Here is a 27747-nt window from a genome sequence, read left to right as displayed (position 1 = left end):
AAGGGAAGAGTCTCCAGACCAACCTCCCATTTGCTGGTCTTTCTTTCTGTACCTGGCTTTTAATGTTCTAGAACTCTAAATTGGCGAGTAGGCTTTTTTTTTTTTTATTATTAAAGTATCTGGTTTAAAGTACAGATACAGGTAGACATTTCAATGTTTCAGGTTTTGACTAGATTTTGCAAAATCTGACTCATTCTGTGAAAACGGATTCTCTCCTAGACCCTTGCTTGGCTTCCTGGATTCTAAAGTCAGTGCCTTCTATTTCTGTTGAACGTCTTCCTCTGTTGACTTCTGTCTGTACCTGACTTTACAGCTCCTTTAAAAGTTTTACTTCTGGTATTGCTTTTTTTAATGGTTTTCTTTCTTTTGGTCTTTGATTTTTTCTTGTTATCCCAGCTATTATATCTTAGCAGTTTCTGTATGTTAATAATGTCCTTTTTCTTAATTATTATTCATTTATTTATCAGAGAGAGAGCACAAGCAGGGGGAGCAGCAGGCCAAGGGAGAGGGAGAAGTAGGCTCCCCACTGAGCAAGGAGCCTGATGCGGTCTCAATCCCAGGACCCTGAGATCATGTCCTGAGCCACAGGCAGATGTGTAACCCATGTCCTGTCTTTCTGATCCAGCTCTTCTATTACCAATAGATAGAGATTTTGTTGTTGGGGGTTTTCTCTGGGGTGGGGGTGGGAGTGGTGATGAACAGCATCAGGTATCCTTTATGTACATTTCCCAGCCCTGGGCAGAGAGCACTGGTAAAGTAGTAGTTATGTTGTTTTAGAACTCTGAATTGGTATGTCAGTGTTCTTTCATATGAGAATCTTTTAAATTGCAGTGTAAGTATTTACACACATTTAAACCATCCAAAAGAAAAATCTTGGTCAAAAGACTTGCTGTATCTCAAGTGATAAAATACCTACGAGCATCTTCACTGCAAACTGAGCTCTAAATTAGCATGTTTTTTAATGTCCTAAGTTGAAATACTCAGCCTATACTAAAATTTTATTATTGAGTTAATAACCCTAGATTATATTTCTATTGCTTGTTGAAAATAAAGTGAAGTAATTGTATAGTAGTTCATAAAAGGTATTATGATCATTGCAATTATAAAAACTGAGCAGGAACATGATTTAAAGAGGGAGAGGCCCTAGTATATTTAACTAGCTTGTTCTATCCAAGCAGTCTCATCTTTTAAGACTTTAAAGGAAAGTGCTTATTCATAGCTTTGTTACCAAAGCTTCAAAGCCAATTATTACTTAAAAGGGTAAACAAGTTCCCCTACTAAAATGCATGTGCTCAAATATATTTTTTTAACTTGAAAAATTAAACCATTATTCATGTACCCTTAAAACAGAAACTATATGCACCTTCTAATCTTGGATAAAATTTAGGTCTGGCCTTTTCTCATTTTGGTACATTCAGTGAGATCTGCTCATCCTCAGGCATCAATTTCTATACTTGGGCAAGAAGGTCATATAAGTTATTAGTAGGAAAACGTATATTTTCAGAATTTTCCGATGAGCCCAAGTGGACCCAAAGTCAGAGTACTTTTGTTCCTTAGTTTTATTGTCTTCTCCTATGGTTAGCACTTTCAAACGAACCTCTCCTACTTCTAGTCCTGTATTCCTGGAGCAAGTTCTATTCTGGTTCTAAGACAGACAGGTTTCCCTCTGGATATAGATCAACTCTTGATGAGCTAGAGAAGAAGACATGATCTCAGAGTCACCATTTGAGCCAGACTTGGCTTGGCTGGTCCTGAGCTGAAGTCCACATTTCAGTAATGAATCCAAATAGCAAAAGTGACCATGAATATGGTGCTCAGTTTCCCGAGATCTTAGTTGAGTAACTTCCGATTAGTGACTTATTCTAACCTTTTTTGAAGTGCCGTTTAAGTAGATAAACGTGTGACACATATGGTGAATGAAATTTGTAGTTTAAACACCATATCAGCAACTTCTTTTTTAAATTTAACATGTTCCTGTGGCATCTTGATTTTAATTACTGGATGAACAGTATCTTTTAAAATGTTTGAAATCTTCAGAAGATTATACTCTGCAGTAATGCACTATTGCATAGCGAGCGAGATAAGGTGAGTGAACTCATCTCTAGGATCTGTGTTATTTTCATTGGGCAATGAAGTATGAAGTATTTTTAATATGCCACACTGTTGAGAACAATGGTTACAGAGGTTGACTATCCCTTGGAATCAAACTCTGTTTGCTGTTGTTTCTAAGGTGAAATGAGGGAGAGAGAGAACCAGCTTGGTGATAAAGACACAAAGAACATGGGGAAACGGCTGGGTCAGAACAAATGAAAGAAAAGGGATTCTTTGGAAAGCAGGGTAATGCAAATGAAGACAGATCAGCGACGAGTTAGGTGTTAGCCGGGTAGGTAGCTGACCTCATAGACTTAAAAGGTTATCGAGGCATTTATACTGCATGTCTGAAAACCAGAAACCAGGAGCAGTCGTCGTTATGGTCCTGGAATCTGGGTCAGTCATAGTTATTTAGGAGATTTCCTAACATTACCTTTAACTTTGATTCCTCGCAAAAATCCCATCCTGGAAATCCCTCTCGGAGGTCTCAGTGACGACCCCTTTGCTGTCGCAACCATGCACACTTGCACGTGTTGTTGATTGGGAGCTGGCAGTAGTACTGTTTACTTCCCCACTCTGGCCTGGGAGTTCCCCAGGGTGGGGCCTGTGGTGCCATCTCTGTAGGTCCCTGACGTCTGGCTTATTGTCTGCCACTTCGTAGGTGCTCAATCAGTGTTTCTTTGGATGACTGCTTGCGTTTATTTGCTTCTTAATGAATTCATAATGACAATTAGTGAACCTGTTCAGAGAAAAATCACAAATTTTGTAATAGAGAAGGAGGCTTTATGCAAGATTAAAGGTCTTCTTTTGCAACTCCCTGATGAAAGGTGGGGCAGTTTAATCAATGTACGTGTCTGAATAATTACAGGAATAATTACATCAGCAGCTTTCACCCTGGGAGGGCAAGGGAGTGCAAAGGTGATTGGGAGCCCCCCTTTTGCACCTGTCAGAGCTGTCGGGCAGCATGGCTGAGGTGGCGGGCGAGCTGTGCTCTGAAGAATGAAGCAGGCGGTTGCAGAGTCACTCAGAGCTAGGAGATGAAGTTGCTGTTTGAGGACAGCACAGGCGGTTACCGAGCAGATAATATAACACACACCACTGTGAAAATTGATGTGCCTGGGGCACCTGGGGGGCTCAGTCAGTTGAGTGTCCAACTCTTGGTTTCAGCTCAGGTCATGATCTCAGGGTCGTGGGATTGAGCCCCAAGTCGGGCTTCCTGCTCAGCGCAGAGTCTGCTTGAGATTTTCTCTCTCTCCCTCTTCCTCTGCCCCTCCCATTTGTGTGCTCTCTCTCTCTCTCTCTCTCAAATACATAAATCTTTTTTAAAAATGGTTATGCCTATGTCTTTAGTAATGTTTTGTAAGGAAAACATTATAACAAAGACATTGGAGCTCTGGTGATAATTATACTTAAATGATAAATTAGATCAATTCTCTTTAAAATGCACTGATTATTTCCCTCTGCTCTTAGCTAAACGTATTAGCAGTAATTTTCCTCTAAATCATGAGTTCCTCCAACTATGAGTTATCTCACTTTTTCCGAGGATTGAATAATTCTGTTTTGAGTATTCTTACCGGAATTTTGTATTATAGCCAAGTAATTTTTGTAAGCTATGGCCTAGAATAGGCCTGAGAGAGGGAAAGGTAACTTTCTGTTAGTCATGTGGTAGACAGATTTAACATTCTATTTAACAATGTATTTTCAAGAAAGTTCTGGCGCATTAGTAGAGAAACATACATTAAATAATGTTGTCTATGCAAGTACTGTGTTTTTCTCTAGTCTCACCCCTCAATTTACTGTTTTCCCAGTAATACCCATTACACTCAGTCAGCCAACAAGTGTTTGTTGAAAACTGTTAAAGGAATAGGAAATAGTACTTGTAAATAGAGCGCTATTTATGTGAATGCCAGCAGGTCATCGCCAGGTACCAGCATCCCGTAATCTTGATGAGCAAACCTCCTTCAACATGCAGAACTATTTGCCACTAAAGAAAGTGTTGCATTGGGGCGTGACTTACAGACCGAATTTAATCTAAGCACGTGTATCTCAGTTCCCATCCTAGCTGACTGAATTACTGGAGGAGCTTCTCAGAAGAGTCGTTCATGTATTCGTTCAACAAACAATTATCTACCCATTCCCAGTTAGCCGCTTATTGGCTCTCATTTGAAGGAAAGCATTCGTTGGGCATCTGCTCTTGTGCTGCACGGCACTCGGGACGCGGGACTAGAAGCCGCAGTGCCTGTTCCCCAGGACCACAGTCTGATGGAAGGAATAAATAAGCAAGCGGTGTCGATTGAAACAGGGGCCCTGGTGGAACTGGCACTGAGTTAACACAAGAATAAGGCAGATTTTACCAGGTGAAGAGGCAAGGAAAGCTCGAAGAGTCCCAGTCACACAGAGTCGTATGTGCACAGGCACAAGTGAGAACATGACACATGCGGGAACTGGAATTAACTTTGACACAGCTGAATATAGAGTGCGAGGAAGCAGGTGGTGAAAGGTGCAGATGAAGGGCCTTATTTGACATGCTGAGGAGTCTGGTGGCAGATTGGAAGGCAGTAGGGAGCAACTGAAAGACAAGCCGGAGTGTGATCAGATGGGGTAAAGCACATCAGAGTCACCCTGACAGCGCCGCGGGGCGTGGGTCAGAGGGAAGCGAGACTAGAGCAAAGTCAGGATGCGGAGAGCTGATGCCATCGGACAGGATGCAGGAGCTGGCCGCGGGAAATTAAGGGGCGGGGGGTGCAGGGGTCCCGGGGGTCGTGATGAGGATGAGCACCACCTCTAAGAGGATTATTTATAAAGATACCGCCAGCATTGTCTTCATAAATAAATACCCTCCCGAACTCATTTTATAATTTCCTAATTTAAACAATGAGCAGTTACAACTGCAGAACTGTGAAAGCTTAAATCATTAGGTAACATTAGAAAATGTGGCTTGTCGATTTCATAAAATTCAGTTCTGAAAGGTCTAGAGTCTTTCCCTGTAGTGCATGCTCTGACCTGCATTCATTTCTGTCAATCACTCGCTCTAAGTGGCGCGCATCAGCCAGCCCTTAAGCTTGGGTCTCATCACGACTCAGCACACCGCGCCGGTACCATGTGCTTCTCGTGCTGATGTACATCCTGACGCAGCAGCCAGTCGTGAATAAGTATTGTCAGGTTTTCATTGATGTCCAGTTGACTGTTGATGCAATCATTATTCATAAGTGGAAAACAGAACAAAAAGAAGGGGACAGTTTCCCTATTAATGTTTAGGTTAAGTGAATTTATGTACTTAGAGTATTAAGGTTCTCAAAGGTGATGGGAGTGCAGATAGGGAATAAGTGAAATGTGATGAAATTGTGCCTACGTTTACGTTTTATAAAAGGCTGGGTTTATATTAATAAGGCTGTAAGAATACAGAATATAGAATATTCACTGGTTGTGTTAGGGTGCTACGTTTAAGGCAAGTTTTCTAAACTTTTCCGCTGGTCCAACTTTTTGTAATGTGGTTATAATGCTCTCAAAATAAGTAATTATGTAAAATTGCAGTATAATTTTATATCATTGCTTCTGTTTGGCAGTAAGGGTATAAAACAATTTGTGTGGAAACATTGCATTTGAAGTCAGTTGAGAATATATTTCTCCAAAAATGCAGGTTTTCATCTTATTCAGTCTGTGTCCCTCCCCAATCCATAATAGACTTAAGAATTTTTCCAAATAAAAATGATTTCGTCTACTTTTAAGATTCTGAAACTCTTGGATACAATTTGTCTTTCAAACCATCTTAAGATCTTTAATGGGCTCTCGAGGCATTTTCTTAAACTGTAATAAGGTGCCACCCCAAGCCAGATAGTCGAATGCTTCCTACCCATTCTGCCGAATTGTGGGTTACATATTCTTTTCTCCAGAAAAATTGCCAGTTACTCTTGTTGTCTCCTGTACATGGTGAGCTGCCTTCTACCCTGGCGCCCTGCTCCCATCACATAAATGCAGCACCTCATTTTAGGGCTTACCTCATTTAAGCCTTACATAGATTTTGTGAGAAAGGAGGTATTATTCCCATTCACAGATACATAATTTTTGTTCTAATCAATATGCGGGCCCTTTTTGTGCTTGTGTTCCCAACGAGATTAGACAGGAGCTGTTGGAGAGTCCAGGTAGGGGATGGCTGGAGGGCAGGATCCGTATTTGATCCGTGCCTTTTTCCCTTGCCTATAGTCAGCATGCCTACCAGCTAGTCTTTCACCAATTTCTTATTTAGCTTCTTTTGAATTATCTTCTCATTCTGGGTGTTTCCCTGCCTTTCCTCATTTTGCAAGCTTTTTGGTTTAAGAAAACCCTTCACCGTTCCATTTTGATGTTATAACTGTAACCCTTATGGCCGTAACAGGTGCAGAGATTTTGTGAGCAATAAGAAAAACTATGCTTAGGATTTTCAGTTAATGCTTATTTTTTTAATGTAGAGATAAGCTTTTAAAAGGATAAAGATGGGGAGAATAAAGAACACAACTTTTCTGCGTTAGTCAAAGACAGTAAACATTTTAACTGCATTTAGCAAAGTCTGTTTTAAATGTTTATAGGAGGGTAGCAGACCACCTTATTTTTCTGCATTTGGACATCCTCGTGCAGTGAATGGTCAGATTCTCAGGCAGCGGGTCGGAGCCCAGAACCACCTCATCCGCCTCCCCAGGCCCTCACTTCCTGTTTCCCCTCCTTCCTTCAGTGCGTGGACCTGAGCTGTAATGAGCTAAGCGAAGTCACTTTACCAGAAAACCTGCCTCCAAAGCTACAAGAACTAGATCTGACTGGAAACCCCCGACTCACCCTCGATCACAAAACCTTGGAACTGCTGAAGTAAGTACCTTGTGACGCAAGGCCGCCCCATCCATGTTCACTGACAATGGGATTTATAACTTAGCGAAAACATTGAGCAGAATAGGAAGGACCCATTGACTTATTAGCTGTATCTACACACATTTGAGGTGATTTGTGAATCTGTAGTTCACCAAGGAGTGCCAAAAAACACTTTCAAATAGTCGGATACTCAAGTGTCCTGTCAGAAAGTTTTTGAGGAAGTATCCACATAAAAAGAGAATAAGAATAATGAATACAAAGAGGGAAAGGGGATAGAAAGACACGGGAGAGCAATGACCAGCCAAGCCATAAACTTACATCTCAGTTACTGATAACATGGTGTGACACTTAATGCAAACGTTATAAAAGGGTTTTGATAAGAGATGCGTCATGTGGGGAAAATGCACAATGTGGAACTAAAATCCAGATGATTTAAACAAAAGTGGGAGGGTGGGGTAGTTAGACCCTGCTAAGTTATCTTCTCGTTTGGGGAAAGAATTCTTTGATACGGTCTCATTCTTGTTGTCGATAGAGAATTACAGCTTCACTGTGTAAAACATTAAAGGAAATTTCATTAGAAAAGAGGTCTTTAGAAATTTCTCATCACAGAACTCTACATGTCAAGAGAATTGAATTATGCTTCACAATTGAATATTATGTAGCCATTAAAAACAATGATGTAGAGTTCCATTACTAACTCTAAAGATCTCTATATATGATGTTAAATGAGAAGACTGTTTACAAAGAAATTTGTATGGTATGTTCCTACTTTTTTGCAAAATTAATATGTGTGCATTGGGTGTGTGTGTGCTCGTGTACACCTGGAAAATGCCTACAAGGATACGAAACAAAATGTTACAGTAGTGTTATTCTCTGGAGAATAAGATTATGGGTGGTCATTACCTTCTTTAAACTTTTCTGAATTCTCAGTATTTTTTGCGCAGCCGGTCTTGAGTAAGTCTTGAACGTTGACACGCAGTAGTCATTATGCCATTTATGTGTAAACCCTGGTACACTGTCCACTGCTGAAAGTCATGTTCCATTATCTTAGAAAAAAACTGAAAAGGAGTAGAATTTTAAAAGACGAGTAACATCAATGGTCTATTAATATTATCCTAAGCTTTTAGTGCAAGCCAGAATTTGAACATCACTCAAGGTGATTCCTGGATTGAATTGGCCTAATTAGTGCCTGTTGGTTTTAGGTAGTTAATTGATTTCAATATATGATTGAAGAATACTGCTTAAGTAGAGTGTTGTAGGAAAGCCACAGGGGACCTAGGCACTCCCCACCGTTTGTCGGTATGGGGAGCCTTGGCCCAAACCCCTGAGTCTGCAGAGAGCTTAGTTTTTCCATCTATATGATGAGGACGGTGGCCTACGTACTTGGCTAAGGGACTTCTCACTACTGAGAGTACGTGGATTATCAATATTTATTTCATCTTTATACAGGTAACTTTTGAGTATTTTTACAAATAGATGAAATTTTGTGTTAAAAATATATCAAAATCAGTTAATAAATGGAGATATGCTGTTTGGAGAAAAAATTTGAATTTGTATTACACCCCAAAATAAATTCCAGCTAAATTAAAGAGTTAACTCTATAAAATGAAATAATTTCTAAAAGTAAAAAGAAATCATATGAACATATGACTTTTTAGGCCAAAAAAGGTGGGAGGGGGTGGGAGGTGGGGATCACAAGAGGAGTAATCAATATATATAGATTGGTTTTGATATTTGTTATAACTATTTAAAAATATGTTTTATACAGAAAAGTTTGCTTCTGGAAAGATATTTCAATCAAGAGTAAATCTAAAAGGCAAATGACAAACTAAGAAGAAACACTGGCAAAAAAAAAGAAAAAGAAAAGCATTAATGTTCTTGATAGAAAATGTTCTTATGAGAAAAGTACTCAAACAGCAAACGAGCAAAGAACATTAAAATTTCACAAAGAAGTCCCGAGAGGTACATGACAACATGATGTCCAACCTCAGTATATCAAGGAAATATTAAACATTTAACATTTCCCTCCCTCAAATTGGTGCTCCTGGACTACTGTAAATTGACATAACTTCTTAAAAGCTATTGACTCTGTGTATCAAGCTTTTAAAAATATTCACATACTTAGACCAAGGTTTTCTATTTGTTTCTATTATTTATAAAAAATAATCAGAAATGTGATTTTAGGCACAGAGATAGTCCTCAAGATATGTCTGATTATCTTTAGGATGAACATAAAGTGACATGGGGAAATGTTCATGATGTAATTAGAAAAAAGATGCAAAACCACATATTTAGAATTACCCTACTATTACACCTGTGTAAGAAAAGTCTATTTGTTGAAGTCTGCGGGGAAGGTGTTACTGCACTGGCCTGAGCTGCTACAAAGAAACACGTGTGTTCTCAGATTTTGAGAAGGTAACAATGAAATCGTAACACTTTTATGTAACATGTTGCCTTCTGTTTAGCTGCCAGAAGGCTAGGCTTCCTAATAAGGTGGGAGAGCTTCCGTATCTAACGCATTTCTTGTGCTTCTAGAGGCTTGGCCTGTTTTTTCCGCATGGGCGGCAGTGAGTGCATATGGTGGCTCTTCTGTGTGACTGAGCTCCAGCTCCTGTGCTCTCCCAGACTCGTTTCAAGATGTACAAGAGTCAACATGCAGGTCATCTCGGACGGCTGCTCAGCCACACTGGCTCAGCTAGGCAGAGAGGGCAAAACCCCCACTTCATCAGAAGGGATTGGGGGGTAGTTTAAGGATTGTTTTTCTTTAATTTCAGGCTAGGAAATGGAATTATTTCTTTGAAGGTTCTGTGTTCTCTACAAAGTGTAAATGTCTTTAGAAATGAGCTCTCCGTTTTTCTCTGGAATTCAGAAAGATAGTGAAGATGTCTTGAGAACCTTAGGTAGGCCTTAAGAAACGCATCTCATTTGCTTACCATCGCGCATGGATGAAATTTGGTGCCGGGTCATACGAATAGCTGGTAACGCCAAACTATCTTTTTAAATGCCCTTCTTTTATTGTTAGGATTGAAAAGAGGATAAATAGCTCTCCTGTAAAATAAGGTATTAGTTTTATTTCAGGATTTTCTGTTGGCACTTTTTCAGTTTAAAGGGAAGAGTGAATGTTTGCTGGTATTTCTTCCATGAAATATTTTTAAATGTCAACAAAATTGCAACCAGCTATTTCTAGAATCAAAGTGAATACAATTAGATATTGATTTACTTCTTAGAGTTGAAGGGTATTCAGTGTTTGTTGTATTTGGAGTTAAATTCTTCGGGTCATGACAAAAGTGTTTGTGTTAAGAGATTATATATAAGCTTTTCCTCTTGTTTAAGTAATAGAGGGGAAAAACTAGTGGCAATTTGTAAGTAGGCTTTATTTCACCATGTGATAGCCAGCCTTTTAAAAAAACTGTTTCACATCTGTAGGACTTCCTGTTTGGGGGCACTGAATACTTTCTAGTAGGGTGATTTTTAATAAACCCCATTCGAGAGTTTACACTTTTAGCATTTGTCTTGGGTCCTGTTGGACCAATTACAGCATGTGACAGCGAGGTGAGATGACTTGTGTCCCAGTTTAAATTCACATAGTTAATGTGTGATTTGTTGAAATACCCGTTATTTCATAATTTTATGATATTAGTATTAGCGCGAATGGCTGCAAGTGAGCAAAGAATTGGAAGCTTCAGGGATGGTAAGTCCTCAATGTTTGTGAAATATTGGAAGGGGTGATATGGACAGAAGTTGGATTTCAGGATGAACGTTGCAGAATTCTCTCACATCATTCAAATACAATATTGTGGTTTAGGTTTCGTACTTTTCAAATCTGGGTGTTCACGCTGTAAGAATACACCCAACATAATGTTTTCTCTTACCAAGGTTGAGGGCGGTCCTTTTCATTCCCAGGAGACAGCAGCATCGAAGTGCAATGTGTCAAGTTCTCAACCACCCTAGGATGCTGATAAAAACTAATTTTCATGCCCCTTTGTTTTCACTTTGTTGAGTACCTAGTTCCTGCTGATAATATTTTAGACACATTAAACACAAATGGTAAGTACAGAGTGCTTAGCAGGGGGTTTTCGTTTGTCAAATAAAGGTAACATTTCACACGTATTTGACTTTAATGATTCCTGCCCCTTCCTTTTATCTTGTTAGTAATATTCGCTGTTTCAAGATTGATCAACCTTCAGCAGGCGATGCGTCCGGGGCCCCAGCCGTATGGAGCCATGGCTACACCGAAGCCTCAGGGGTGAAAAACAAGTAGGTGAACCTTTGGAGAGAAATGCCTCCAGCCCGCCTCCCTCCTTTAGTGGGGAAGATACGCCGTGGTAGCACACGCTTTCCTCGTGTCACATTGATCTGAGCAGGATTCCCCAACGTGAGGCCACCTCATGCCTTACGTTTGAGCAGTAAGCTAAGCCCTGCCTGGCATCACATACTCTTCTCTTTGTGAGGGTGTTGCTAGGAGACGCTGTAACTGACACATTCGGTCTATGTGAGACTCCAGTGTTTGGAGAAGGCCTAAGTATTGAAATGCATCCCTGCCCTTTGGAAAAGTCTATCTTTGTCTGAAGCCCGTTTACTAAGCAAAACAGGGACAGTATTAAAGGAGAAGTAGCCTTGATTGTCCATATTCAATCACTTTGTTATTGATTAGTTAGTGGTTCTATGGAGCTGTTTCTTACAATCTAAATTAGCTTGGCAGGGGGCGCCTGGGTGGTTTAGTCAGTTAAGCGGCCAGCTCTTGATTTCATCTCAGGGCATGATCTCAGAGTCCTGGGATTGAGACCCACGTGGGACTCTGCGCTCAGTGGGGAGTCTGCTTAGGGATTCTTCTCCCTCTGCACACACACCCCCACCGTGCACACGCTCTAAATCTTTAAAAAACGGTAATTCCTAGGCAGGAGTTTCATGTTCATTCCCTGTGATGTCAGCTGCTCATCTTTTCACCAGAACTTGTCCATCTCAATTTCAATTTCTTTTTCTTGTCTTATCAAGAAATCAAATATTGATTTTCCTGAGATTGTAATCAAGCTCTTCAGGCTTGCTTTTTATGAAGAGGTGCTATAATTAATACCAGAAAATACCAGAAGAGGAAAGCCTCCTATAAATTAGTCATAATTAGCTAAGGTATCACAACATGAAATATTGAGAATAGGGAAAAAACAAAGAGTGGAAGACGATTCAGTAATACCTAACATTGCACCCTGGGTGCACATTAGAATCAGGCGAGGAACTTAGATCTTCAACCTACATCCAGCATTTCAGAATGTTTTCAAGTCTCGCCCAGGTGATTTTAATGTGCCTCCAGGAATGGGAACCACGGACTAGCTAAATAGTTTTCATGAAAAATAAAAAGCGGAATTGTGGGTGCCATGGGGCCTTTTTTTTTTTTTCTTTGAGCAGAAATCAGAAACACGGGAAGTTCGGGATCTGACACAGTGATCCTTCTTCCCCTAAGGGTGTGACTTGGTGTTGTGCTGTCGTCTAGGGAAGAGGCAGCGCCCCTGTGAGCGCCTCTGCACCTTGGCCCGGTCAAGGCACAGTAACCAGTTGTGCACTGGCTCGGGGTGTTGTTGCGTTAGCTCTGTGTGCTTTGCCTTGTGTTAGCATTGTCTTTTGGGGAGAAATTAGTACATTCTTTGGAGTACTCAGAGTTCCTTTCTGGAGATCTTTTAAAAAGACCTAGCTCTTGCTTATAACCACCAGTATGTGAAACTGCTTTCTAATTCCAGAACACTGATGTGAAACCCAAGATTGGTTTTTAAACATCTCTGGATATTGAAGATATATTATCTACTCCTACATATTAATGAAACAAGGGACCAATTAGACCTGTTTTTTTCTGCATAATTCCCCCTTCCACCATTATTTTTTTTCTGAGCGAGTGTGCGAGAGAGCCGGGTGGGCAGAGGGGCAGGAGAGAGAGAATCTTAAGCAGGCGCCACACCCAGCCCCGAGGTGGCTAGATCATGACCTGAGCTGAAATCGAGTCAAATGCTTAACGGACTTGAGCCACCCACATGCCCCTACTTTAAAAAAAAAAAAAATTATATTGAAGTATAACATAGATACAGAAAAGCACATAAGCGTACAACTCTATGAATGGTCCTAAAGCGAACACATCTGCAAAACACCATCTAGATTCAAAAATAGAATGTTACTGGCATCTCAGAAGTCCATGTTACCTTGGTCCTCACTTAATATCCCTTTGCTTTTTTACCCCTTGGTTTTGCCAGAAGTCTCTCAAGTGTTTTTTGGTTTGGTTTGGTTTTTTTTTTGAATTGTAGATAAAGTGGTCATGCCAACAAGGAGCTTGAGGCTTGCCATGCTCCCAGATGTCTGTTCTCTTCTCTCCCTCCCCAAGAGTTGCAGTGTTGCCTTCCTAGCAGATCATTTCAGATCCTTTGGGGAAACCCAAGCAGGGAGCTGCAACTGGATAATTTAGATTCTTTCTCAGCCTAAAAAACAGGAAGCTTTAGTAGAAAAGAATCAGTACTGTTCTTTTTAAAGATTTTTTTATGCATACCCTTATTCTGACTAGCAAGGGGAGCTCACAGAAGGAAGACAGAATTAGGATTATTAAATTTTACTTTGCTACAAATAGGCATGTGACTTAGGAGGACTTATTTTTCTTAATAAACGGAGGCAAGAATTTCAGAGTACTGAGTATTGAGGTAAGAGCCAGCCTGCCTGGCTTTGAATCTGAGCTTCCTACTTACTTGCTCTGTCACCTTGGGCAGTTACTCGACCTCTTTGGCTAAATTTCCTCACCTGTAAAATGGCACTAAAACTAGTACCTGTCCTCATAGGGTTGTTGCAAAGATCCCGAGTCACACACATGCGAAGTACTTAGAACAACACGGGCTATACAGTAAATGCTATGTAAGTGTGAGCTATTGTTAGGGATAATGGTTATTACTATTATTTATCCCCTAACTCCCTGAGAGCTCAGATGATTTTGTCAGGTTTGTATCTCAGTCTAGCCATGACATACATCAGGTGTTTCATTGTTTTTATTAATATATACAGAATAAGAAGTTATTTATAGTCAATAAAATTCACCTTTTTGGGAGTACAGCCCTGCAAGTTTTGATGGAAGAATGTGACTGTGAAGCTACCACCACAGTCGAGTCCTAGAGTGGTTCATTCCTTCACTCCCTGGAATTCTCCCGCGCCCCCATGTGGTCAGTTCTGCTGACCCCAGCCCTTGGCAACTCTTGACCTGTTTTTGTTGCCTTGGTTTCGCCTTTTCTAGAATGTCATATAGATGGAATTATATAGAAGACAGCTGCCTCAGTCTGCCCTGTTTCGCTTAGCATAATGCATTGTAAATTCATCTGTGATGTCACGTTAGTTCCTTTTTATTGCTGTTATTCCATTGCATGAATATATTATCATTTATCCACTCACCGTTTGAAGTCTATTTAGAGTGTCTGAAGTTTTTAGCAAATACAAATATGAATGCTATAAAGAGTCATGTACAGGTTTTTGTGTGAACATGTGTTTTCTCTTGGGTAAATACCTAGGAGTAGGATTAAATATTTAGTTACATAAGACTGCCAAATTCCTTTCCAGTTTTGCATTCCTAGCCATGATGTGTGAGAATTCAAGTTGCACGTCCTTACCAGTGCTTCCTGTTGTAAGGTGTAAGGTGGTGGTGGCAGTTTTGGCCATTCTAATAGTGATCGCTCATTGTGGTGAATTTTGCTTTTCATGATGCTAATGATCATCTTTCCATGCATTTATTATCCATCCATATATCTTTGGTGAGAATATATTCTTTCACATTAAATATGATTACTGAAGGTATTTTGTAGACACCCTTTATCAAGTTAATTCCCTTCTAACCATAGTTTGCTCGGAGTTTTTGTCATAGGCTTTTTCTGCATTCAGTTGAGATGACCATATGTTTTCTTCCTTAGTCTGTTGATACATGGTAAATTACATTGATTTTTGAATGTTTTGCATCAGCTTTGCATGCCCAGGATAAATTCTACTTGGTCATGATGTATTATTTTCATATGCTGCTGGATTCAATTTGCTGGTAATTTGTTGCTCATGTCTACATTCATGATGTATATTAGCCTGTAGTTTTCTTGTGATGTCTTTGGCTTTGGTATCAGGGTAATGCTGGCCTCATTGTTGAGGAGTGTTTCCTCTTCTCTAGTTTCCTCGAAAAGTTTGTACAGAATTGATATTTCTTCCTTAAAAGTTTGATAGAATTTACCAATAAAAGCCATGTGGGCCTGGAATTTTCTTTGGTTTCTAACTACACATTCTGTTTCTTTGCTATGGGATTATCTCTTCTAGACTAATTTAGGTCTTTTAAGGAATCTATCCCTTTCATCTGGTTTTCAAGTTTGACAAACTTGTTCATAATATTATCCTTTTAAATCTGTAGGATCTGTTGTAATGGCTCTCTTGCTCTCTTTCCTGATATTGGTAATTTGTCTTTTTATACTGATTGGTTTGGTTTGATGTTTATTAATTTTATGGATATTCTGAAAGAACCAGCTTTTGGTCTTGTTGATTTTTCTCTATTATATTTCTGTATTATATTTCTGTTTTCTAGTTCATTAACTTCTGCTTATTTTTATTTTCTTTCTGCTTGCTTTCATTTATTTGCTGTTTTCTAGTTTCTTAAGTGGAAGTTTAGGTCATTGATTCGAGCTTAGAACATTAATATTCTAATATAAGCATTTAGAGCTCTAGATTTCCTTCTACACAATTTCTCCAATATGATTGGAGAATGTACTTTGAATCCTTTAAATTTATTGAGACTTTTTGTGGCCTAAAATATGGTCTGAGTAAATATTCTCTGCATTTGGAAAAAATGAGTATTCTTGTTGGGGTAGGGTGTCAATTAGATCAGGTTGGTTGATGATGTTGAAGTCTTGAATATCTATCTACTTGTTCTGTCAGTGGCTGAGAGACTGTAATTATGGGTTTCTTTCTCCTATCTGTTTTGCTTCATGTATTTCAAAGTTGTCTTAAGTGCATAAACATTTAAAATGTTGTAGCTTTGTGATGAACTGATCCTTTTCATTATGAATGACTGTAATAGTCTTTGTTCTGTAATATACTTTGATCTTAATGTATCTTCTCCAGTTTTCTTTTGATTAGTGGTAGCATAGTATATCTTTTATCTTTTTACTCTTAATCTTTTTATATATAAAGTAGATTTATTATAGGCAGCATATAGTTAGATCTTGGTTTTGTTTTGTTTTTTAGTCCAGTCTGACTTTGTCTTCTGGGGCAATATTTAGACCACTTGTGTATTTAATGAAATTGAATGGTTAGGTTTAAATATGCCAACTGTTTTCTGTTTGTCTCATCTGTTCTTTATTCCATCTCTTCATTCTTTTGGATTTATGATTCCATTTTATCTCCTTTATTCATTCTTATTATAATCTTTAATTACAGTTTACCTTCAAATAACAGGTTAATCCATCACTTCACATATAAGAACCATACAATGTGTATTTCCATTTCCCCTCTCCTGGTCTTTGTGCTATTGTCATGTTTTATTTATGTTATAAACCCCAAAATACATGGTTATAATTTTTACTTTAGTTTTTTTCTCAATGTCAATGCCATTGACATTTGGAGGCAGGTGATATCGTTGGGCAGGGGGGCGGTATTGTGCTGTATATCGCTGGGCAGGGGGGAGGTACTGCCCTGTGCACTGTAGGGTGTTTGGCAGCATACCTGGCCTCTACCCCCTACATGTCAATAGCACCATCCCTCGCAACTGTGACAATCAAAAATGTGTCCTGGGGGTAAAATTGTCCCCATTGAGAACCACTGTTTGAAAATGATTTTTCAAATAAGAGTTCTATATTTACTCATCTATTTGTCATTTCTTGTACACTTCATTCTTTTATGTAGACTCAGATTTCCATCTGGTATTTTCTTTTGCTTCATATATTCCTTTTATATTTCTTATACTGCCAGTCTTTTGGTAGTAAGTTATTTGTGCATCTGAAAATGTCTATTGTACCTTAACTTTTGAAAGCAATTTTCACTGATTTAGAAATCCAGTTTTTTACTAAAGATGTTGCTCTGCTGTCTCTGCATTGTTTCATGTCATTCGTGTCTCTGTTCCTCCGTGGGTTATGTTTGTTCCTCTGCCCTACTCCCCCGCCATTATTCCTGATTTTCAGCAATTGTTACTTTTTCTTTTGCTTACTATTTGTTGAGCTTCTTGAATCTGTAGGTTTATAATTTTCATCAGATTTGATCTCTTTTCAGCCATTAAATTCTTCAAAGGTTTTCCCTGTCTCTCTTCTCTTTTGAAGACTCCAGTTCCCTGTGTCTTGGGCTGCTTGAGGTGGCCCCGGGGCTCACTAATGCTCGGGCCTCTTGTTTTTCTGCCAGTCTTTTTTTTTTTCTTTTCCTCTGTGTTTCACTTTGGAGAGTCTGTGGCCCCCAGTTAAGTTACTTGGAAACTACATGGTTCTATAGAGGCTTGCCCCGTGCTCTCTGCCGGCCTCCAGCGCACACTGCCGCCTCCCCCCCTCAGCTCCTTCCCGGACTGCAGCCCAGAAGCTTCCGACAGGCAGTAAGCTGGGCAGGCTTCATGCTTGCTCTCTGACCTGCACTTCTTACCAGCCAGTGTCTGAATACTATTGTTCCATAGGTTTGGGTTTTTTCCCCCTGCCTTTTTAAGCTGTTTGGAAAAAAATAAATGTCCCAGTGTTTTAGTAGTTACTCCGTTTTTACCCGATGTGGAAGTTCTCCTTAATGTTTTATGAATGAATATAGACCTATGGATTCAGAATCTTGTATTATTCCCCATACCTCCTATTCCATTTCTTTCTCTGCCATTAAAAAATAAAATCAGAAGATGGGGGGGGCATTAATCATTCTTCTCTGCTTTACAGAAATCGGTTGGTATAAATTAGCGGGGGTTGGTTTACCTTAGTTATTCTTCACCCATCTGAGGTCATGAAGGAAGAGACGAGACTGGTAACAGTGTAGGGTCGGCCAAGTAAGATGAACAGACTTCGCACATGTCACTCTTGCTTCGCAGGTTGTGTGTTGCGGCCCTGTCAGTGAACAACTTCTGTGACAACCGGGAGGCCCTGTACGGGGTATTTGACGGAGACCGTAACGTGGAGGTGCCCTACCTTCTCCAGTGCACTATGAGTGACATTTTGGCTGAAGAGTTGCAGAAAACAAAAAATGAGGAAGAATACATGGTTAATACGTTCATTGTTATGCAAAGGTAAAACTGAGTCCCTGCCGTGTTTTCTTGCCCTTCTTTGAGTGTTTGCCCAGGAGTCTCAAAGCACTGTTGTTGCATGTGGGTATCAAGGTGCACTCAGGCGATCTGCTTTTGCCTAAGTATCAGGGATGGACCATGTCCCCTTGAGACATACTGAGGTTGAGACAAGTTTGTAGGCAGCCGAGTCATTGACAAAAATTTAGCATAGAGCCTTTGGTCACTGTAGAGACTGTGGAATTGTGTTTGTAACTCAAGGTTGAATGTTACAAGCGTTCTCTCCTTCAAAGAATTGCTCCTTCTTCTGTCACTTTAATGGCTTTGTAGGGTGTAAAGGAATTGTCTGTTCATACTATACTGCAAACACTCCCTTGGGCCCAGGAAACCGGGAGTGTGCAAAAGGTCGTGAGAACAATGATGAGCTCTCCTGCGGCGATAATCTGCCAGAGGAAGTAGCTTTGTGACAGGGGTCGAGAAAGTATCTGCGAAGGAGTGCTGGTTTGGAGCAGCCTAAGTCATAAATAGCTGAACAGTGGGTTCTTTGCTTCTAGACTCACCTCTGTCTGACTCTAGTGGGTACATACCATTAGCAATTAAATACTGATAATATAATATTTAGTGACCCCTTAATATGTTCCAGCCATTGCTCTAAATACCCCACATGCCATACAGTAACGTTAACTATCTCACTGGGGAAAATGTACTTACTTTACCGATGAGAAACAGGTACAGAGAAGTACAACAAATTTCTCGTAAGAGCCAGTAGATGACGCAGCCAGAATTTGACCTGGAGCAGGCAGTAAGACTCCAGAGAACATTCCAACCACCAGCCACATCTGTCTGCTTTTCTGTTTTATCACCATCGTGTCCTAGGGAAAAAAGCAAACACAGACCATCAGTACGCACAAACGTGCCCACACCCCCTTCCACCCTCCCCCCAAAGAGGTCTACCTTTTATAGACATGGGAGCGCTGAATAAGAATTAAGAACCTCAAACTGATTCCCAGCTGTGCCAGTCCCCAAGGACCACCCAGTTGCTGGCTTTGCTCAGAGGAATCCTTGTGTCTTGAAAGGGAGCAGGCAGTGCTGTCCTGGTCGGGCCTCCAGCCCCGTCTGGTCAGGGATCAGATGATGGCCACAGGTCCGAGCTTAGAGACCCACATTGTCGATCCATCTCCAGCGCCATCTGTAGGTCCCCTTATTTTCCCTGTTAAGGGGACATGGGCTACAGAGTGATCTTTTCAGCCCTTGGAGGAACTGTGTGTCTTCTTGCGCCTGACATCTTAACTTACTCGAGTAGGCAGCCCTGGTTTCCATTGCTGGTACTGCTGCTCACCTCACCTAGACCGTTGATAGGAGCTGACAGGACCTGCGGGTCTGCCCCGGACAGAGGAGTCCGTCTTAGCCTTCTTGCTGCCGCACCACTCAGGGTCAGCAGGGCCCTGGGAGGCTTGTGATAGGTGTTCCGGGCTCCTTTTGTCAGAACTTGTAGGTGCTTGGTGTGCTCCGTCTGTAGAGTAGGGGTCACGAATAAAAGGGGTATATCACCAGTACTTTGGAGCTTGATTACTAGAATGTACTAGAATGTGAATATGCTAGAATAGGTAATACTGGTATAGAAAGTCTTCCCCACATAAGGCAAGAAGGTGAATGGTCCAGAAACTAAAGGCTCATTCATACCAGCAAACATCCTTATAAAGGAGAAGAGGGTGGGGCGGCCAGGTCATCTTGAAGTGCATATGTCTATGGAATACAGCTAGCCCTGTTGAAGGGCTCCCTTCAGTTCCCAGGCTGGGGGCGGGGGGATATGAAGAGGTGTACAGGGAGAGAAGTAGGCATTTCCCTGAGGTCCTTGGGGTGTCATGATGAGGGAGAAAGGCTCCTTTGGTGGGAAAGTGACATTCCCCCAGTTGTGAGCAGACACCTCCCCACACGGGCCCTTTTCCTTGGAGAAGTCGAGCAGCGCTTGCTTTGGTGAAAGAGGCCGAGTGGAACCCCACACTATTTCCCCTGGCTCTCCTGTTGAGTCAGCAAAACTGACGTGTGACACGTTGCGTCCGGGTGTTACCCCCGCTCTTTGGATTCCAGGAAACTTGGAACTGCTGGGCAGAAACTTGGAGGTGCTGCTGTCCTCTGTCATATCAAGCATGACCCCATGGACCCAGGGGGATCCTTCACCTTGACCTCTGCTAATGTAGGCAAGTGCCAGACGGTTCTCTGTCGGAACGGGAAGCCGTTGCCTCTGTCCAGGTCATACGTCATGAGCTGTGAAGAAGAACGGAAGAGAATTAAACAGCACAAGGCCATTATCACGGAGGTGAGGAGAGCACAGTTTTCCTCGGGGTGGCGCGGAGAACGGGGCCAGGGTCACAGCGGAAACCCGCAACACTCCCAGTCTGCAGTGTCACAAAGCAAGTCCTCTGTAGGAGAGGTCTGGAGGCACCCATGTAGGATAACACAAGATTTCTCGATGGCCTCCCTGCCCAGCGCTTCATGCCCTTAGCTTAGCTGATGCTCGCGAGCCCCTCTGTGAAGGCGCGGGTTCGGGGCTTGAGGGGACCGCCCGGAGGTCACAGTGCTGGTGCCCAAGTCGCAGCCGCTAAGCCTCTGAGGCTCGGTTTCTCCTCAGTTTCGCATCCGTCCTGTCTTCCGAGGTAGACGTAGCCGGTTGTGACCCCTGGTTCTCGCTCCTGTTCCCCCTGCGTAAGGCACGGAGTGGTACTTTGGCGGGTTCTTTGGCACCCGGCTCCGCAGGGACACGGGGTTTTCACGGGGGGGCCGCTCGCATCTCCGGGGCGCAGGGCGGCTCCCACAGCACACGGCTGTTTGGCCCCAGACGGTCTCAGTGCCGCTGCCGAGAAACCCGGCGTGAGGCTCCGTGCCAGGCTGCTGACGGCGCCCCTCCAACCTGCGCCCGGGGTGATGCCCGGGCCCGACTCCCCACAAGAGGCCAAGCACGCGCGGTGCGCGGGCAGTGGTGCGGGGCTGCAGGAGCGTCCCTGCGGCCACACGCCGGCCCCCGGCTCCCAGTGCTCCCCCCGCGCCGCCGTGTAGACCGCGGTGGGAGACACGCGGAGGCCGGGCCGGCGGAGACCGTGGGCTCGTGCACGTGCCTGAGCGTCGATGTGCCCCCCCCCCTTCCAGGACGGCAAGGTGAACGGCGTGACGGAGTCCACGCGCATCCTGGGCTACACCTTCCTCCACCCCAGCGTGGTGCCGCGCCCCCACGTGCAGTCCGTGCCCCTGACGCCCCAGGACGAGTTCTTCATCCTGGGCAGCAAGGGCCTGTGGGACAGCCTGTCCGGCGAGGAGGCGGTGGCCGCCGTGCGCCCGGTGCCCGACGCCCTGGCCGCCGCCAAGAAGCTGTGCACGCTGGCGCAGAGCTACGGCTGCCGCGACAGCCTGAGCGCCGTGGTGGTGCAGCTCAGCGTCACGGAGGACAGCTTCTGCTGCTGCGAGCTGGGCGCGGGGGGCGCCGGGCCGCCGCCCAGCCCGGGCATCTTCCCGCCGTCGGTCAGCATGGTGATCAAGGAGCGGCCGGCCGACGCGCTGGGCGTGCCGTCCTCCAGCAGCGGCCTGGCGTCCGAGATGAGCAGCGAGCTGTCCACGTCCGAGATGAGCAGCGAGGTGGGCTCCACCGCCTCGGACGAGCCGCCGCCGGGCGCCCTGGCGGAGAGCAGCCCCGCGTACGCCAGCGAGCCGCGCTGCATGCTGCACCCCGCGGGCCTGGCCAGCTCATTCCAGCGCCAGCTGTCCAGCGCCACCTTCTCCAGCGCCTTCTCCGACAACGGCCTGGACAGCGACGACGAGGAGCCCATCGAGGGCGTCTTCAGCAACGGCAGCCGCGTGGAGGTGGAGGTGGACATCCACTGCAGCCGGGCCAAGGAGAAGGAGCAGCAGCGCCTGCCGCACGCGCCGGCCGAGGCCAGCGACGAGGGCATAGTCATCAGCGCCAACGAGGACGAGCCGGGGCTGCCCCGGCGGGCGGACGCGGCGGCCGCGGGGACCATCGGGCGGCGCAGGGCCAACGGCTCCGTGGCGCCCCAGGAAAGGAGCCACAACGTGATCGAGGTGGCCGCGGACGCGCCTCTCCGAAAGCCCGGGGGCTACTTCGCGGCGCCGGCCCAGCCGGACCCCGAGGATCAGTTCATCATCCCGCCGGAGCTGGAGGAGGAGGTCAAGGAAATGATGAAGCAGCAGCAGCCGCCGCCGCCCCTGCAGCCGCCGGCGCGGCCGTGCCCGGGGGACCCGCTGCCGGACTACTGTGACACGCCACTATGACCCTCCTGAGCGCGAGTTCACAAATAAACTACCCGAGAAAGACTGAGTTGCAAGAGTCTCCCAGGCTCACGTTAAACCAGGGGTTCACTCCACGCCCTCTCCCGCTTTCCCAGCCCGTCCTCGCCAGTTCTCCTTCTGTTGGTCATTTTTTAATAATTACCACTCTTCTAGTAATGCTCTACCGATAGGATTTAAATCTGTTAACCTCTTCCCCTAACATATCAGATATGTAAAGACAAAGAACAAAACGTTTAATATATTACAAAGAAACGGTTAATGATAATGTAATATTTTTTAAAATGGCTTTTTGTCGTTTTCTTGGGAAGGCAGGGCAGGTCGCCAGTGCTGAATGATTTTAATAATATTGTAATTCTATATTTCTTTGGGGGGGAAAGGGTGTTTTTTTTTTGTCTTGAAAATGATAGACATTTGTAGAATATGGAGACTAACTCCTAGGAGTTGCTTTACTCTGTCAGGTGACTTAAGTCACTGGGATTCACTAATTTTCTCTGAGAGAACAGTTGATTGAGAAATTTCTATTGTAAATAGCTCAGTGTTGTATAGTGACGCTTCAGGTGTTTTGTAGTTTGGGCATAAGGACACAGCCTAAACAACTGACCTCCCCCCCCCCCCCAGTTGGTTCAGTGGGGACGCTGAGCAGGGAAAAAGCACTTCTGCTCCAGTAAAGTGGGTCTTAGGGGGCTAGAAAGGAACCTGCCCCCAGGGGGCCTCGGACCCTTTTTTCTTCCTCTCCCGTCCCCACCCAGCCTCCCGACTTTGCAGACACTTGTTGTGTCCTTACTGCTGCCACAATCAGCATGACTGTATAGCGTTCAATTAGATCCTTTACATACCAAGAGTTCTATTAAAGCAGAATGCACAAATGAACCTGTCATAATTTTTGTTATAATAAATACAAAATTTACAAGTATTGGACCCATCTGCTTTTGTCCCAGGAGCCAGGTGTGTCTACACGATCACACCCAGTTTGGGTTTGGAATGAATGTGTGGAACTTTGGGGCTACCAGATATTTCTGCCTGATTTTTTTTTTTTTAGAAGGGAAAACACCCAACAGGTTAACCGGCATTGAAAGAGAGAGATGTTGACATCGACCCTGTGGTTAACAGTACGCAGAGTAGGGATAGATAGAGGAGATCCCTGGGAAACTCCTCCCACAAAGTCGAGTTCTTTCCAGTTCTCTCAGGGCCCCTCAATCCGCGTGAACAGGTTGCTAGAGCTTTCTGTGAACAGTGAGTCAGGAGCTGGCTGCACCACTCTCCACCACTAGCAGACGTAACATCGGCACAGGGGGTCCGCCAGGAAATCCACTATTGCCCGCTGACTTACTAGCCCCATTTGCGGACTCCAGCCCTCCCTTCACCCTGACGCTGCATCTCATGAGCCATGCTGAAGATGCTGTTAGGCAGCTCTGCCTCATACGGACCGGCTTCCCGGCAGACCGCTCTTCCTTTTCAGGCCTGCCCTGCAGTGCTCCCTGGCAGTGAACAGGGCAAAGAGCATTTCTCACCGAATACTCAGTGACGGGCTGTCCGTCTTTCACTGGGGGGTCAGATCAGGGGACCAGCCTTGTCTTGGTCATGTCTGTGCTTCCCTCTCGGTCTACTTGTACACATGCTCTTTGAAAACCACAAAGACCACGGAGGGATGAACAGCTCAGCCCAGTAAGCGACCCTGGCACCAAGGGACGAGACAGCCACCAGCGCCGGCCTCCCTCCGTCTTTGCCCTGCTGCAGGGGAGCAGGGCGCACTCGGGAAGCTCTGGGGGTGCACAGGAGTGCCTTGCTCACTGCAGAAGATGGGGGCTAGTTCTGGAGGCTGCTCTGTTCTTAAATCGCCCATGGACGGGCTGCAGCCTGCCGTACTCAGACTCGCGCCAGGCTCGCTCCCCAGGACGCAGCCCTTGCTGCCCGAGTGTGGGCAACTGAGGCCGCAGTAATTTGAAGATGCCATGACGGGTCCCACAGCAGCCCCTGGGATCAGCGAGTCCCGTGGAGAGACTTGGTCGTGGCCTGACTTCTGTGGCTGAGGGGGGAGAAGGCTTACAGCGGGTCCAGTTCGGTCCGTGCTTCCCCGGTTATTAGCACATACCGCACATAGGTACTGCAGAGACAAGGGCCAAGGTTTGTCTTTTAGGAGCTCAGGCTAAATGGGCACGTGGATGAAAAGGTAACACGAGAGGAGCTTGCGGGAAAGCTCCCGAGGGTTTCTGAGGAGTTTTCGTTTCACCGCTGCTTATCAAGGCGGCGTCTAATAATACAGGGAGAGCGGCTATAAAACCGTAAACTGCTTGAGCTGTGACGGTGCCGAAGCCCAGGGCGGCCCGGGGTGAGTGTGAGAGAGAAGGGCATCCTCCCTGCCACGTTCCCTGCTGCCTCTGGGAAGGCGGGGGGCTTGGGAGACGGGCGGGGACAGGAAAGGGGTTAGAGCAGAAGCCTCGCAAGCTTGCAGCCTTGTTAAGACTCAAAGGTCCCGATCGAGGAACCCGGAAGCGGGGTGGTGTTGGATGAAGCGCGGGCTGCGGCGGAACACCGAATACCGGCTTTGACGGGGACTCCAGGGCGGTCTCCGGAGCCCAGACACCCAACCTGTACCACCGGTTTCTCTTGATGGCTTTTGTCACAGCACCACCTGCTGGTGAGATCAGACTTAGTTCTTTATCTTTCTCCTTCCCCATTCTTCCAGAAGACCCGAAGTTACTTCTCATTTTCCTACACCCCGACAGAAAGCAACCCCAAGCACTATTAAATAGGCAGAGAAGCTACATTAAATCACGTGACTGCGCCAGTGCAGGCGGGCCTGGAACGGTGGGAAACGGACACGCGGGCGATCGAGAGGTGTAGCCGGAACACCCGCGTTAATCCGGGCGAGGGGAGTCAGGCTCCAACATCTATCAATTCCCCATTCCCCAGGATGAAAGAAATAAAAATCCATAATACATGTCCTATCTTAAAGGACGGCATCTGAGAATCCGCTCACTGCGGGCACCGCAGGTGGGGAGAGAAAGGCCTGGTCCCATTTGTGTTCACGCCCACGTGAGCACTCATCCGAAGACCCCATGAATTCACCCCCTCTCCACCTCCAGAGAGAAATTCTGTTAAGGGGGGGGGGGTCTGCCCTACCTGCCTCGCCAGTGATCGAACCAGGTAATGTATGTGGAGCACTTTGTAGAGAGGAAAGCCTTATGTAAGCAGAAATATTGTCATGGTCGTAAGGGAACTAGCAGCCATCAGACAGAAGATAATTGGGAACACAGCAAAAGTCCCTTTTTAAATTAAGAACTCTCAGAGGAACAGCTGTTGGGATCGTTACAGGTGGCGGAGATGAGGTAATGGTGGAGAAACTAGGCTTCTCTCCTTTCTTGCTGCTGAGTTTCCTTTCTTTTTGTTCATCCTCCAACATGAGTTGTCTGCAAATTAATCAAGGCAAACAATTTCACTTTTGTCATTCACCTATCAGGAACCTGTTCGTACTGCTGTGAATTTGAAAGACGATTCTTTCAAAAGGTTGCTCCCCCAGCCCACGCCACACCGAAATTACAACCAAATCCGGACGGACTACTCCCATGGTCATCCCTCGATTTCTAAAGAGGTGGAAGTAAAACTGGCTTTAAACTGAAATTATAATGACTTTCCAGTCATTACTATTATGTGGGTCTTATTCCAAAAACCATACTTTGCTCTAAATACTTGTCTTATCTATTGAAAAAAGCTAAAATGACAGCAAAAATCATTTTCCCAAATGTTGCACCCCCAGATGCTGACTTTGAGAACTCGTTTATAGGTCATTTGCTTTTCTGGGTCTTTAGGAAAACTACTCCACCATTAACCTTTGAAGGTCCTTAGATCAGTTTTTCATTTAATAGAAAGCGTGCTGCCAGCCGGCAATAAATCCTGCACACGAAGTAAACTCTTCTCTGTGGCCTAGAATACATTTGAAGAATTACTTGAATATTCCCTGTGCTAGAACCTTTCAGTAGGTTAAAAATAGCTCAAGATCTCTGGTCCAACCTGGCGACATAGGAAGACCCCGAACTCCCCTCCTGCACGCAGGTGCCCAATCTACAGCGTGGACAGAGCAATCTCTCCGGAAGAGCTGAGGGCTGACCGAGCAGCGTCTGCGAGAGACAGACAGACAGACACACACACACACACCGACCACAGGAGGAACAGCAGGAGAGACTGGACGAAGGCAACCTGGGCCGATGCTGGGAGTGCGGTGGGGATACTCCCGAGGGACCGGGACCAGACCCGGCTGCTGTGAGCACAGAAGAAAAGCCACAGTTTAAAGGGGCAATGAAAATAGAGGGGAGCCAGGCCCAGAAGCCCGGCAAACAGCCTCCAGGGCAGAGGGGCTGGCGAGGCCGTTTCCCGTCCGCTTCCACCTTTCTAGTTACCCTCGCTGGCCTGTCACCTCCGTGAGCCATGGGTTCCTAGCCTCCCCCGGGTCCACTGCCCCACCAAGAGGGCCCCAGATGGCCCACCCCTCCCTGCTCAGCATGCAGGTGTGACACGGGCACGGAGCACACTGCGACACTGCGGTCCCGTGCACCTCGTGCTCAGAGCACTCCGGGAACCACTGGTCCCGCCCACCTCCGCCCCAGACACCCTGCCAGGGCAGCCCCTGCACCCAGCGTCCAGCCGCCCAGCCCACGCACCCCCGCCTGCAGAGCCCTGGGGGCCACACAAGGCTGGTGGCTGACTCGCCGGCAGCCTCCAGCCAGGACCCCCTTGGTGTGGAAAGCCCTGCCCCTGCCCCAGCCCACGCCAGCCTCCATTCCAGCCACACCACCAGGCTCGCCCCCGAACAGCGTGCTCCAAGACCCCCAGCCCACGACGTCAACAGCTCCAGCCACAGTCCCCGGGCACACACGGTCTACACAGGGGCCACCACACACACAAGATCAGTCCTTCAAGATGAAGTAGCTGTTCCACACAAGTCATAGACACCTACACAGAAAGTCACGCAAAATGAGACTGAAAAATACGCTCCGAACAAAAGGAGACAAAACCTTAGAAAAAAGAGCTAAATGAAAGGCAGATAATCTACTGGGTAAAGAATTCAAAGTAACGTTCATAAAAATGCCCACCGGGATGGAGAGAAGAGTGGATGAACTCAGTGAGAACTTCAACAAAGTGATAGAAAATATAAAAAAATACTAGTCGGGCTTGAAAAAAAAGAGTAACAAATGAAAAATACACTCAAGGGAATCAACAGATTAGAAAATGCAGAAGAATGGATCAACAATCTGGAAGACGGTGGCGGAAGAAAGCACCTAAGCTGAACAGAAGAG

At 45.0% G+C, this 27747-nt stretch overlaps 1 protein-coding gene across 1 annotated transcript in view; it reads left to right on the top strand.

The window, feature by feature from the left end:
- PHLPP1 (PH domain and leucine rich repeat protein phosphatase 1) overlaps nucleotides 1-23481 on the top strand; it is a 205526-nt gene extending 182045 nt beyond the window's left edge. Inside the window, exons 13-17 of the mRNA XM_026496438.4 lie at nucleotides 6800-6930; nucleotides 11083-11187; nucleotides 17963-18157; nucleotides 20243-20471; nucleotides 21299-23481. Coding sequence (XP_026352223.1) covers nucleotides 6800-6930; nucleotides 11083-11187; nucleotides 17963-18157; nucleotides 20243-20471; nucleotides 21299-22435 — 1797 coding nt within the window. The 3' untranslated portion in view covers nucleotides 22436-23481. The remainder of the gene's footprint in view (nucleotides 1-6799; nucleotides 6931-11082; nucleotides 11188-17962; nucleotides 18158-20242; nucleotides 20472-21298) is intronic.
- Nucleotides 23482-27747: the final 4266 nt, after the last annotated feature.

The sequence above is a fragment of the Ursus arctos genome, unplaced genomic scaffold (assembly GCF_023065955.2).
Source record: "Ursus arctos isolate Adak ecotype North America unplaced genomic scaffold, UrsArc2.0 scaffold_17, whole genome shotgun sequence".
Classification (NCBI taxonomy): domain Eukaryota; kingdom Metazoa; phylum Chordata; class Mammalia; order Carnivora; family Ursidae; genus Ursus; species Ursus arctos.
This window is presented reverse-complemented; position numbering and strand designations above follow the sequence as displayed.